General features: G+C 37.3%; 1 protein-coding gene across 2 annotated transcripts in view; it reads left to right on the plus strand.

The window, feature by feature from the left end:
* LOC106874580 (ubiquitin-like-conjugating enzyme ATG10) overlaps window positions 1-15,743 on the plus strand; it is a 323,193-nt gene that overhangs the window by 263,907 nt on the left and 43,543 nt on the right. For both annotated transcript variants that reach the window (XM_014922365.3, XM_052970266.2), the window contains one exon: window positions 2,248-2,374. In XM_014922365.3, the coding sequence (XP_014777851.1) occupies window positions 2,248-2,374 (127 nt within the window). The remainder of the gene's footprint in view (window positions 1-2,247; window positions 2,375-15,743) is intronic.

The following is a 15,743-nucleotide window of genomic DNA, read 5'->3' on the forward strand; positions in this document are numbered from 1 at the left end:
ATGTAAATAAAGCGACCTTAAATTTGACAGAGAAATCTGAAGGCTTAAGGGTTAATATCTACTTTTCCATACTTACATGGGTCAGATGAAATTTGTTGAGGTAGATTTTCTACAACCAGATGCCCTTCCTGTTGTTATCATTCACTGGTTTCCAAGCAGACTTCAGAGCCAGACATGTTTTTCCTGAAAGACTGGAAATACACAACCTTGCTTGTATGATGATGATGATGCTCTTTTACAACCATCACATGATGTTTGGAGAAGGGTACACTCAAACACACACGCACGCGCGCGCACACACACACACACACACACCTGTACATATAGAATGGGCTTCTTTCAGTTTTCATCCACCAAATTTACTCACAAAGCTGTGGTCAGCCCAGGGCTATAGTAGAAGACATTTGTCCAAAGTGCTGTACAGTGGAAGTGAACCTATAACACATGGTTGGGAAGTAAGCTTCTCAACCACACAACTATGCTTGCATCTGTACACACATGCACGCACACACACACACACACACACACACACACACAAACACACACACACACACACACACACACACACACACACACACACACACACACACATACACCACACACACATATTTTTTTCTTGACTGAATATATATATTACTTATTGATGTGTTATTGGTGACTAATTGGCTAACCATTAAAAGGAATTGATGTGGTGAATATGAATTTAGGGTTAAGTTTATCAAAGCTGTTATATAGGAAATTACATTAACATATCACTTGATTGCTACAACGTGCTACAATATTTCCTCTGACTAAGCAAGACTGCTTGTGTCTTGTGATTCGTTAAATAATACGAATATATATCTAAACTATTATATCATTCTCATAATTGTTTTACTACAAATTAACTGTGTTATTTATTGGTTTTTGTATTACCATCAATGTAAACATAATATATTGTTTTGCCAGAAATAAGAAAACATCCATCTATTTGCCTTGTAATGTTTAGATTTGTCCCTCTGCTTTCTAAGTTTAAGTCTTTTTTGGTGAGAGAAACTTTGCCTTTCATCTCTCTGAAGTGAATAGAATAATTACCATACATGTATAAGAGACTATACTCACCTATTACAAATTTACTACCTTCAGGAAACTAAACAACCACTAGATAAGCTACTAATGAAGCAAACACATAAGCCAGATAAATTTGATATACATCAGGAAGTGAGATAGACACCTGGTGAAGAATATACCAGCAGGAAGTGTGATAGACACCTGGTTATGAATACTAAGCCCTTCCTCAGTGAAGAATGCACCACCCGGTATAGACTAGTCAGCACCAATCTCAGGATACGAGTTCAACTGACTCAAAAACACAGAGCAAACTAAAAAAGGAAGGCATGGAAGCTGAAAGATTCCTCAACTAGATGTAAATTCAAGGAAGTACTGAACAATGTGTAGGATGAGAAGATAGAGCCTTAAAACATAAAGGACACCTGAGAGTTTCTGTGAGATAACCTTCTACTAACTGCAGACCAGACTCCAGCCTGATGAAAGGTGGTATGATGGTGGAATTGGACAGTATACAAAACCATAAAACTTAAGTGACATGTTTCAGCAGTCCAATTAGCTTAGGCTGGCTCCAGTTCCTGGGCCACATCTGGATCATTTTAAAACAAGGAATTTTTTATCATAGAATGAAAGGTGATTTTAAGCAAAATCAAACTGGTATCAAAAGGGTTAATGTGCTCGCTAACTGCTATTGGTATATTCTAATGTCTCATTGATGGCTGTGGGGTTAAATTGCCTGACTAATATTGCAAGACCTATATAAACAATCGCTGAGCTCTATAACAACAATAATTTACTGATATCCAACATATTATCCTAATATCTGATATCATGTCTCATGTAAATTCCAGCACTTTTAATGCTTTAGCACTGAAATTGGCCACATCGTGCCCAAATATTCTACCTGTTTTATTTTCAGTTTGGTCATATCTAACTCCTCACACCTACCTTACAATGTCATTCTGTAAACAAGCAATACTGCGTTGAAATCTCAAACCTACAAGATAATGCAGGATTAATTCAAAACAATGTGAGTGAACATTACATTTGACAGAGTCATCTGAATACTTAAGGGTTAGGGTTAGGGTTAGGGTTAATGCATAACTCAAAGTGTCACTATTTAAAAACAGTTGTTCTTTCATGTTCCAGTCACTTCAAATAACTTTGTGACAATAGTAAAATTTGATTTTTTGTTTTCAGGATTTGGAAGATAGCAACAGTGTTACCTTAGCGGCAACTGATGAAAATGATATTACATGTGACTACCATGTGGTATACAGTCAGAGTTATGCTGTCCCTGTATTGTACTTCAATATGTACTGGAAAGGTACAGTCTCATTAATCTATAGCTATTTCAGTAACTTCCTGCTTCTCAACATTGACTTGTTTCTTGCATAGTGGGTTGTTATTGTTCTTATTGATGTTGCCATGGCTGTTGCTGGTGTTGTTGCAGTTGATATTGGTTTCAAATTTTAAACTCGGAAGCCAACAATTTTAGAGGAAAGGTAAGTGAAATTCATCAACCCCACTGCTCAACTGGTACTTATTTTATTAACCCCAAAAGGGTGAAAGGCAAAGTCAACCTCAGTGAAATTTGAACTCAGACTGTAAAGGTGGGCAAAATATCGCTTAGCATTTTGATCATCGTACCAACGGTTCTGCCATCTTGCCATCTTATTGTTGCAGTTGATATCATTGTTGTTATTGTTGTTGCCGTTGATATTTTCCCTTGTTCTTCATATTGAATTATATGTTAAATGAGATTTCAAAATATAATTACTGTAATCTTTATTGTTAACAGGGGTTCTGATGATTGGTGATAGGGATCCCATTGATTTTCTTGATTGTTAAGATGACCAATAGACCATTTCAAGAAGATTATTAATATGAAGTTTAATATTTGTCAAAATGGGATCTGGTAGTTGCTAAAATGGGTTTAGTGATTGTTATTATGTGATTGCTACACTCATTAACATTGTGTGCCTTGTCATAATCCAATTATCATTAATATAGACTCCACTGATTGTGAATATGGATCCCTTCATTGTCATCATCATATTAATTTTTCCATGCATTCATGGGTTCAACGGAATCTGTTGCAGTGGATTTTCTATGGCTGTTTGCTCTTCCTGTCACCATCTCTCACCTGTTTCCAAGTAAGATAATCTTTCTCCATGACCAAACATGTTTTCTTGGAAGATTGTAAACAAAGGACACCACTTACATTATGGTAAAACTAATTCGACAACTATCATGTGAAGTCAAGGCAAGGAGACAATAACACAGACACACACACACATTATATATATATTTTTGCATATGCATGTGTCATCATTGTCATCATCATCGACATTTAACCCTTTCATTACCAACCTCGATGAATACAAATGTCTTGTTTCTATAAGTTTTTAATTAAAATCTTCCACCAAACCTTGGTCGCAATTTATGTTCCTAACACTAGCTGAATGATAACTAAGTTATTTTACTAAATTCTTTGTTATATTTAAAGTAATTGAAAGAAACACAGAGCATCTCAAAATAAATACGGTAACGAAAGGGTCAACGTCCACTCTCCATGCTGGTATGGGTTGGATGGTTTGACTGAGGGCTGGCAAGGCAGAAAGCTGCACCAGGCTCCAATCTAATCTGGCAAAGTATCTACAGCTGGATGCCCTTCCTAATGCCAACCACTCCGAGAGTGTAGTGGGTGCTTTTTATGTGCCACCAGCATGAGGGCCAGCCCGGCGGTACTGGCATCGACCATGGTTAAATGGTGATTTTTATGTGCCACTGGCATGGGACCAGTCAGGCGACACTGGCATCAACCACACTCGAATGGTGCTCTTTAGGTGTCACTGGCACGAGTGCCAGTCAGGTGGCACTGTCTTTGAGAAAAACAGCACCATGATGCAATTCACTCCACCAGAAATTTGGAAATGACGTGTTGTACTGCTTGGCATTCGCGCCAGAAACTCCAATGCAAATATTTCAGAGTGTTTGGGTTTCTGTTTGAGGACAGTGCAATCTGAGGACATGTACCGAGAGTGATAAGTCAAATATCCAGTCAATATCATGGTGTTTGGAGTGATCGCTAGTGATGGTGATGTTGTGCCTCCATTCATTTTCTCAAACAGCCTCATACTCAATATGAAGGCCTACATCAAGTGCTTGGAGGAGCTAGTGCTGCTCTGGGTGAAGAGGGTGGCTGCTGGAAGAGCCTATGTCTGGTAACAGGACCCTGCACCATGCCACACAAGCAGGAGAACCCAGTCATGGCTGTCAGACAATTTCTGTGACCGCATCACCCCTAACATCTGGCCATCTAACTCCCCAGACTACAGTCTCTTTGATTGATATTGACTGGATGTTTGATTTTTATCACTCTTGGTACATGTTTTGGGGACACAGCAAGCAAACGGTTGTTCTGTGTGTTCACCATTTGTTCATATTGGAGCTTCTAGCATGAATGCCAAGCAGTAGAGCATGTTGTTTCCAAATTTCTGGTCGAGTGAATTGCATCAGGGTGCTGTTTTCCTCACAGATGGTGCCCAACTGACCCTAATATACTGTGTAGTCGACAAAATCAAAAACAAACAATGCACATGCACAAAATTAAAAATAGAAATTGGTGACAATTTACCCATCACACACACAAACACACACACACACACACACACACACACACACACACCATGTCAGCACCTATAGGTCTATTAATTGTTGATACTGGAACCAGTGATTTTAAATTAGATGATCTTTTAATTATTATGGTTTAGCGATTGTTTATATGAGACCTATGGTCAGTAATATGAGGACCAGTGATTCTTTATATGGACTATAATGATAATGTAATAATATACAATAATGAAAGATATTAGTGATATACTGTAAGGATTGATAGTAGTAATAGTACTATTAATGTTGGATGACAATAATATATAGTAATAATAATGGATTAGGGATAGACAATAATGATTGATTGTAAGGATATTAGTAGTAAGGATTGATAGTAATGACAGTACTATAATGTTGGATGGCAATGATATACAGTAATGGCACCAGATTAGGGATAGAAGGTAATGACCGATAGTTAGGATAGACTTGAAAATTCGATTGTGATGAAAGACGGTAATGACACACTTTCATAATTTCTAACATAAGTACTACTTGACTGGTGCTTAATTTTGACCTATGAATGGATGAAAGGCAAAGCTGATCTTGGTGAGTTTTGAACTCAAATTGTAAAGAGCAAGAATAAATACCACACAGCATTTTGTTCAGTGCTCTAATAATTATCCCAGGCTACTATCTTGATAATAGTCTGTAATGATATTCTTTAATAATATACAGTAATGATAGACTTTAAACATAAACAGTAATAATAGCCTGTAATGATAGGCAGTCACAAAATTAAAAGCAGTGAGTTATGACAATTGTAATAAATTTATCTCCTACAGACACAAAGCTAGTAATTTAAGAGGAAGGGAAAAACTGAGACCACTGACCTCAGTACTTGACTAGAGCTTTATTTTATTGACCCCCTCAAACAATGAAAGGTACAGTCAACCTCAGTGGAATTTGAACTTAGTATGTAAAGCTGTAAAAAATGCATTTTGTCCAGCATGCTAACAATTCTACCAGCTCACCACCTTACGATAACTGCAATAATAGAATGTAATGATAGGCAGTAATAATATTCCATAATAATATACAGTAATGATAGACTTAAAAGACAGACTGTAGTAACAGCCTGTAATGATAGATAGTAATGACAGACAGCCATGAAACTAGAAACAGAGAGTTATGATGACTGGAATAATAGAATGTAATGACAGACAGTCATGATAAGCTGTAATAGGAGACTGCAATAATAAGTGAAGGAAATAGAATACGCAAGGAACAGATGACGAATATCAATTAAAAACTTAACAAAATATTTTGTCACAAAAGTTTATTTTTCTTTTGTCATTAATAGATTTTCACTGAGTGTAAATCTGTTTAAATTAAGCTGCTTCTGCTCATGAAATCTCTCAAATTTATGGTTTTGTTATCTTGAGTGTATTAATGAATATTAGTTTTTAGTATCCTTATTACACTGTCTAATTGAATACTGTCAATTGCTTGTTAGTTAAACATATCAGTTTTAGTATTTCTGTTCTTTCAATTGAAGATGTTGATTACTACTACTACTACTACTGCTGCTGCTGCTGCCACCAATACTCAAAATGTGTAGCCATTATAACTATTATTTTATATGGGGCAGTGGATTGGCAGAATTGGTAGAGTATTTGGTGATATGTATGTATTGTAATTTTCATTTTATGATGCCTGACATTCTGAGTTCAAATCTTGTTGGGTTCAATTTAGTTTTACGTCCTTCTGAGGTTTGATGAAACAAACACTAGTCAAGTACAGCAAGGCTCATGTATGCACATAGTCTTAGGTCATATTTGTCATGATGTCAAGCAAAGGAAAGAGGATGCATTTGAATGAATCCCAGAAATCAGATATCATTGCTAAGCTGGCCTTTGAAGTACTTTATCAATGCTCATCAATGTTGCTGTAGAATAAATCATCATCATCATCGTTTAACATCCGCTTTCCATGCTAGCATGGGTTGGATGATTTGATTGTGGACTGGTGAACCAGATGGCTACACCAGGCTCCAATCTGATTTGGCAGAGTTTCTACAGCTGGATGCCCTTCTTAATGCCAGCCACTCTGAGAGTGTAGTGGGTGCTTTTATGTGCCACCAGCACGAAGGCCAGTCATACGGTACTGGCAACGGCAATGCTCAAAATGGTGTATTTTACGTGCCACCTGCACAGGAGCCAGTCCAGCGGCACTGGCACGATCTCAGTCGAATGTCTTTACACGTGCCAGGAAGGCGACGCTGGGCACAGGTGCCATCACGATTTCACTTTCGCCTGCCCCAACAGGTGTAAAGACATTTGACTGAGATCGTGCCATACAATGGAAGGGCTGAAGAGTCACCATTGCTGGGTTGTGGTTAAAACATCAGATGGTTTTGATCTGGCCTTGATTATAGCTTCTGATACTAACTTTTATAAGCCCTAATACTATGTATTATGTCCTGCATTACTATTAACCCTTTAGCGTTCAGATTAATTTGGCAAAAAAAAACCTTATTTATTCACATTTAAAAAAATTTATCTGATATTATTTTGTAGCTTCAAGATAGGAAAGATGTAATTGCTTATTTTTAGAATGACATTGCAGGGAAGGTGTGAGAGGCTGGTTCTGGCCAGTTTGAGCATAAAATGTGTAGAATATCTGGGCCGGATACAGCTGGTTTAAACACTAAAGGGTTAAAGCTCACAATACTATGTAGTATAGATTCCAGTGCTTATGTGACTACAATACTATGTGTCATAGCCTCCAATACTAAATATTATAGCCACCTATACTAAATATTAATGCCTTCGGACCTATTATTGCCTCCACTATCACGTCCTCAAGTACAGACAGTTACAGCCAATGCTAACTATTACATTCTCTAATACTAACTACATAGCTCTCCCAGTACTATTATAACCTTCACCACAAACAATTGCATCCTCCACCACTAACTGTTATAATCTACACTACAAACTATTACACCCTCCAATACTAACTATTACAACATCCAATAGTAACTATTACAATCTTCAATACTTTTGCATCCTCCAATATTATCTATTATAACCTTCACTACTGAATATTATATCCTCCAATACTAACTATTACATCCTCCACAACAATTAGCCTCTGATGGTAACATCCAATTCTAACCATTATAATCTATACTAACTACTGTATAGTACTTGACCTTCTAGGAATAGCAATGCTCTACTGTCCCTTAAAAGAAGGGAAGGACACATTGGTGGATGTCGTCTGAGATATACTGTAGTGGTAAAGAAAGGGTAATCATGTTTACGATGCATTTCATCACAGATTTATTAGTACTAAGCAGAGTTAAACTGAAAATTTAGAAAAAAAGAAAAAGCTAAAAGAAAAATCAATTAAAAGCGATTTGACTTTGAGAAAGAGGATGCATAAGATTTCTGAAGGTATGAGATGTGAATGAAATTAACACCTGTGATAATCTTCAACTGATGACCTACCTGTCAAATAGTGGTGAAAAGTGAGCAGGAAAAATGGAAGACAGATGGTTGCTTGTTTTGCAATTGTGTTTAGTATCCAGTGAACAAATTTGACATGAAGGCAGGGAAGTTGTGTAGCAGTTGGAGAGGAATGTAGAATGTGCTGAATGTAATCTGTTGGAAGATGGACAGCATTACATGTTCAGGTTGATTAAAGTAGGCATCTATGATATTTATACAGTGGTATCCAACTGTGATATTGCATACAGTGATATCCATCTGTGGTATTGTATATTGTAACATATGTGGTATTGTTATACAGTGATATCTTTGATATTGTATGGAGTAACATATGTGTGATATTCTATACAGGAAAATCTGTGTGATATTATATACAGTGACATCTGTGTATACAGTGATATCTGTAATTCTGTAATATTTAATAAAGTGATATGTGTGATATATACAGACGTACACTCTGATGCTATATGCAGAGACATACATCTGTAATATTGTATACAGTGATATCTGTGAGATTGTATAAAGTGAAACCTGTGATATATTGAGTCATCCTATAAATAATGCAGTTTTTTCAATTGCATGAACTAAAAGTTGGAAGGGGACGGGATAAACTACCTGCATCAACTTGCTATAAACGCAGGTAGTAATTTTATCATGTACTTATTCATAGTGCAAGTTATGAAGAGTGCAGTTCGATTTTAACAGTTATTTTTTCAAAGCTATAATGGAAGTAACAAAGGAACATATTCGGCATATTTTACTTTATGAGTTCAATAAAGGCAACAAAGCAACGGAAAGTGCGAGGAATATTAATACAGTATTTAGGGATCGGACATTAAGTGTAAGCCAGTGTCAACGGTGGTTCCGGAATTCAGAGCCGGAAACTACAACCTAGAAGACGAGCCTCAACCTGGAAGATCTGTAGAATTTGACGAGGACGTCCTGCAAATCCTGGTGGAACAAAATTCCATCGTAACTGTTGAGGAACTAACAGAGAAGCTTGGATTTGGTCATTCAACCATTCATCGACACCTGTGTGCCATCAGAAAAGTTAGCAAATCGGGTCAATGGGTTCCTCACAAACTTTCCAAGTCTAATCGCATGCAGAGAGTGAATGTGTGTTCTTCTTTGCTGTCACATCTCACAAATGAACCTGTTTTGGACCGAATTGTGACTGATGATAAGAAATGGGTTCTCTATAAAAATGTCAAGTGCCAAAGGCAGTGGGTAGGGAAAGGAGAAACACTGGCACCTCAGGCTAAAGAAGGTCTTCACACATGTAAAGTGTTGTTGTCTGTTTGGTGGGATATGAAAGGTTTAGTCTACTTAGAACTTTTAAACCTAAACCAAACGATAACAAAGGAGATCTACTGTGAGCTGCTTGAGTGGCTTAAGTCAGTGCTAGAAGAAAAACGACCATCTTTGGTTTCAAGATGAAGGGTGTTCTTCCATCAGGATGATGCTCAACCACATACATGACATTCCAAAGACTGGAGCAATTTGAATGGGAAACGATGCCCTACCCACCATATTTACCGGACATTGCCCCATCTGATTATCATTTATTCCGCACTCTTCAAAATCATTTGGACAGAAAATATATGAATTCTGTAGATGAGGTCAGAACAGTACTGGAGGAGTATTTTTCATCACAAACAAGTGAATATTGGAAGAGGGGCCTTATAAAAAAAAAAACATTATTTATGGGATGACCCAATACATACATCTCTGATGTTATATACAAAGACGTACATCTGTGATATTGTATACAAGGCTATCTGTGATACTGTATACAACAACGTCTGTGATATTGTATACTGTAATAATATAGGGGCATATAATGTAAGTGGATGATGTATACTGGGTGATAAAAGTGGATTGAGATGTTGATAGACAGTTACATGTAGTGAAGTTCATCGTTGTTTAGCTTCAGGTCAGCCTCGATTGAGCAGATAGAGCTATGAGCAAAAGCATTCCCGCCATGACCAACCATCTTTTTCTCAGGTAGTGTGCCTCCAAGACTATGCTATCCAATGTGTCCTTCTCACTTCAAGATGGAGAAGTTTGACATGTTGGGAAATTTGGCTGCTATCTTCGGCAGGTAAAGTGACCATACTAAAATTCCATTATTGTCTCATAGTATAGAGTTCTTAGATGTTGAACTAAAGGCTTCAAAGGTTTCATGGACAGAATAATGTGGTGATGAGGAGACTGGTAGTGTTGATGAAGGTGAAGATGGTGATGATAATGATGATGATGCCTTTGAAGTTTAGAATATTTGAGTGTTATAGCTAATATAGAATAAGAGTTATGAGGGAAAGTTGTGGTATCCTCTATCTTTTATTTTTATCTTTTACTTGTTTCAATCATTGGACTGTGGCCATGTTGGAGCACTGCCTTGTAGGGTTTAGTTGAACAAATCAATCCCAGTATTTTATTTTTGAGCCTGGTACTTATTATATGGATGAGTTTTGCCAAATCACTAAATTATGGGAACATAAAATGACAACATTGGTTGTCAAGTGGTGGTCGTGGGGATAAACACACACACACACACACACACACACACACACAGCCTTCTTTTAGTTTCTGTCTATCATATCCACTCACAAAACTTTGGTCAACTTGAGTCTATAGTAGAAGAGACTTGCCCAAAGTGCTGTATAGTGGGACTGAACCCAAGATCACATGGTTGGGAACCAAGCTTGTTAACTACTTAACCACGACTGCTTTAGCTTTTGATGAGTGTTAGGAAGGGCATCCAGCTGTAAAAACAGACAAAAGTCTGGTGCAGGCTTATGCCTAGCCAGTTCCTGGGAAACCATCCTGACCCATGCCAGCGTGGAAGGTGGACGTTAAATGATGATGATGATGATGATGATATTGGTTTCATATTTTGACACAAGGCCAGCACTTTCTGGGAAGAGGGTAAATTGATTATATTGACTCCAGTGCTCAACTGGTACATATTTTATCAACCCAGAAAGGACAAAAGTCAAAGTCGACCTTGTTGTAATTTGAACTCAGAACATAAAGGCAGATGAAATGCTGCTAAGCATGTTTGCCTGGGATGCTAACGATTCTGCTAACTTGGCACCTTGAGTGATGAGATAACATTGATAGTTTATTGTGTGGTGTATGTAATTGGAGACAGGTGCAGAACTAGAGAACCCTTTTGATTTTGGTATAAACAACAAAAACCTGAAGTGTCAATTCAGGCAGCAAGGGTGCTACATGTGACAGGTGGACCTTTAACTCTCCATTAGAGGTTCACTTCAGATTAGCCAATTACAATTGAAGCCATTTAATCAAGAAGGTTTTTCCATCCTTTCACAAATAACGGCTGTGAAACCTTTAACTTCCAATTAGGATTTCAACACCTTATTGTCTGCCATCCATATCAGTGTGGTGCTACATTCATTATGTGACTGTAAGGGAACTTCAGCTGTTTGTTTAGGATAATTGATGCCTGTCTATAGAGGAATACATTGACTTAATGGTCCAATCAGTCTCAAATGTCCAGTCATTAAGTGAGAGGCTAATTCAGTTAGAAATAATGTTATTAATGGTGGTTACATACTCATTGATGATATTTGACATAAAAATTTTTTTTTCCTAAATGTTATCTAGGGAGCAGTAAAAGCAATGATTTAAGGAAATCATTTAAAAATTATAAGCAATCAACAAACAATGCACACAAGTGTGGATGTGTGGTAACAAGTTTGCTTCCCAACTACATGGTTTCGGGTTCAGTCCCCTGTTTGGCACTTTGGAAAAGAGTTTTCTGCTATAGCCCCAGGCCAACTCAATCCTTGTGAGTGGATTTGGTTAACAGAAACTGAAAGACTGTCATGTGTGTGTGTGTGTGTGTGTGTGTGTGTGTGTGTGTGTGTGTGTGTGTACCTCCTCCTCATCATCATCATTTAACATCCGTTTTCCATGCTGGCATGGGTTGGACGGTTTGACAGGAGCTGAAGGGCTGATCAGGCTCCATGTCTGTTTTGGCATGGTTTCTACAGCTGTATGCCCTTCCTAACACCAACCATTTTACAGAGTGTACTGGGTACTTTTACACAGCACCATATATATGTCTATATATATATATATATATATATATAGTAGTTAATAAATCATATGGTATACACTTGGTAGTTTGCTGGTAAAGCATGTTCACTGGTTCAGTGTTCATTGGGTATGTAATTAATGAGAGAGATGGAAGATGGGATATATGAGAATCTTTATTGATCACTACAGTCGTTTTGACCAATCTAGCACTGATCCCTCATGGGTGGGATACTACACAACTGGTTTAGGTGTATTTCTCGGTGTAGATGTGTCTCCTCAGGTGATTGCAAGAGGTATCTCATTAAAATAAATTCTGTTTTGCACAGCTTATTACTACTGCATGTTTACTTCATGGTCTTCATAAATAGAAATGGCAAATTGATGAATACTGCTTCATTCTTATAGAAGATCAATGACAAAGATCAAGTGCAAAAAAAAACAAATGCATTATAAAACAAAAAAAAAAAGTCATTACATGTAACTGTTAGTAGATATGGATATACAAGCACCCACATATACACACACACACACACATACATGTGTGTGTGTGTGTGAGATGTGTGTATGTATGCTTACATTTATGTCTCTGTCTGTCCCACCCACCACCTGAAACCCAGTGTTGCTTTGTTTACATCCTTGTAACTTAACAGTTCAGTGAAAGAGACCAATAGAATAAGTGCTAGGCTTTAAAACAAAGTACCAGGATCGATTTGTTTGGATAAAACATTTTCAGGCAATTCCCCACCATGGCCACTGTCCAGTGACTGAAACCTGTAAAAATAGAATCATAGGCCTCTATTATTCTATATACATTACTCAATGTTTCTTTGCTGCTCATCATGGGTTCATCTTTTAATGTGGCTTTGTTGCTTATATTTGGTCAACATGCAGGAATCTCATTTTTTTAAATTTATAAATACATGAAGAGTTCTTTGTTTCCATTGCAGTCCTTTTTCTTTATGGTAAGTACAAAAGGGACAGGTGGTGATGCAATAACAAATATGAAGCAACTTGAACTTAAAAAGAAATCTTAAATAAGTAAACAGACTCCATCAAGACCCCTGAGAGCAAAATGTTGAACAGAATTTTCCATTGTTAGATCTTCTTCAGATTTTCCATAAAGCTGAATTCATTCAGAAGTTTTCAAATAAAAGAGTAACAGAGAAAATGTGAGAACTCTATGCACGCACAACAACTGATAAACTAACTGAATAACCGAAAGAACAAACACTCAAAAACATGTTATTGAAGGTTTTTTTTTTTAATAATCATCAATGTTTAGCATTGCTTTTAGAGTAATCATTACAAATGTTTGGTATTTATTTTATGCAATCAACTATTAGGATTTTGTTTTTTATAGTATTTTATAAAATATCATTAATGCTGGAGATAATTAAGGAGGAAACTGTTAAGTGATATTATATTGCTGTATTAGGGTTTGGGAATTCAAATCCTATTGCATCTCAGACTAAAGTCAAATTTAAGTAGCTGTTCCCTCCTTTTAATCACAGTGGCAACAGTTGCGATGTAGACATACTTTGGTTGCACAACAACTGACCTCAGATATTTTACAACCTTATTGTTTAGCTTTTTAGTATTCAGATTACTCTGTCGAATATAATGCTTGTTTATCTCAGTGGTTAGAGCATTGGGCTCACAATCATGAGGTAGTGAGTTCAATTCCTGGACCAGGCTATGTGTTGTGCTCTTGAGCAAGACACTTTATTTCACGTTGCTTCAGTTCATTCAGCTGCAGAAATGAGTTGCGACATCACTGGTGCCGAGCTGTGTCAGCCTTTGCCTTTTTCTTGGATAACATCAGTGGTGTGGAGAGGGGCGGCTGGTATGTATGGGCGACTGCTGGTCTTCCATAAACAATCTTGCCTGGATTTGTGCCTTGAAGGGTAACTTTCTAGGTGCAACCCCATGGTCAGTCATGACCAAAGGAAGTCTTTACCTTTTACCGTTATTCATGTTGTTTTGATTTAATCATGCATTATCTCACAGTTTTAATAACGTGATTAATTATTTTTCAAATTACATCTTAGGATAGGCATGAGAGGCCAGATCTGGCTAGTTTGCTCATAAAACAGGTAGAATATTTTGGCCGGATATGGCTGATTTAAATACTAAGAGGTTTGTCAATTCACTTGTAATTAATTCTATATTTTATGTAGCTTTGGTTAATCATTAGAGAAACCAGTCTGTATGTCTACATGAAATGGAAATGAGGACTGTTGACCATTGCGGCATCACCACCTGTCCCTTTTGTACTTAACATAAAGTTTTAATTACTTACTGGGAACAATTTCATCTTCAAATAAAACTACATTTATCTGGTCAAAGATATAATTTTGTGAGGAGTTTTTGAAGAAAGGAGAGTAAAATCTTTGAGGAAACTTCACAATAAAATATTACTCTCTAGTGAGTTGATGTGTTCTCATTGTGGAAGCTGGCACTCCGTCGCTTACGACGTCGAGGGTTCCAGTTGATCCGATCAACGGAACAGCCTGCTCGTGAAATTAACGTGCAAGTGGCTGAGCACTCCACAGACACGTGTACCCTTAACGTAGTTCTCGGGGATATTCAGCGTGACACAGTGTGACAAGGCTGACCCTTTGAATTACAGGCACAACAGAAACAGGAAGTAAGAGTGAGAGAAAGTTGTGGTGAAAGAGTACAGCAGGGTTCACCACCATCCCCTGCCGGAGCCTCGTGGAGCTTTAGGTGTTTTCGTTCAATAAACACTCACAACGCCTGGTCTGGGAATCGAAACCGCGATCCTATGACTGTGAGTCCGCTTGCCCTAACCACTGGGCCATTGCGCCTCCACGGTGTTTAGAATGAAATAGCACTTTACATGGCTACTAGCAAATAAAAACTTTAAGGTCTTTATTGTGTGTAGAAAAGAAATTAAATGTGTATAATCTGTGCTCCTCTTTCTTTATCTTTGATGTAAATTCCAAACTTTCAAATCCACCTCAACTTAGCTTAATCTAAAAGGGATTCTCTCCTCTATAATAGTTGACCACCAGGGGGCATACCACATGTTTATAAGTATTGTTTTCCTGAATATGTCATTGTTTAGTTTGCTTGGAGCTATGTTGTCATGTTGTGCATAGATTCACGCAGGTGATGGTTATATGAGATACAGAATGACAGTCAGCACCATGTTCCATATGAGCCAGAACATTTATTTCTTTGTAGTCATTCAACATACTATGTCAGGGGCCTCTTGTTTAAAAAAAGAAAATGGAATCCACATGTCAAAATAGTTGAATCATAAGACAGCTTATTTCAGCAGACAGCCTGGTTGCAGTTAAAATTATGCTTTATATGGTGATATTTTGCAAAAATATTTATCAAGTGTGACGAAGTTTAATTCTTTCATTCTTTTACTTATTTCAGTCATTTGACTGTGGCCATGCTGGAGTACTGCCTTAAAGGTTTCTTTTAGTCAAAGAAAGTGACCCCAGGACGTATTCTTTGTAAGCTTAGTACTTATTC

Source organism: Octopus bimaculoides, chromosome 8, assembly GCF_046866305.1.
Source record: "Octopus bimaculoides isolate indiv1 chromosome 8, ASM4686630v1, whole genome shotgun sequence".
NCBI lineage: Eukaryota > Metazoa > Mollusca > Cephalopoda > Octopoda > Octopodidae > Octopus > Octopus bimaculoides.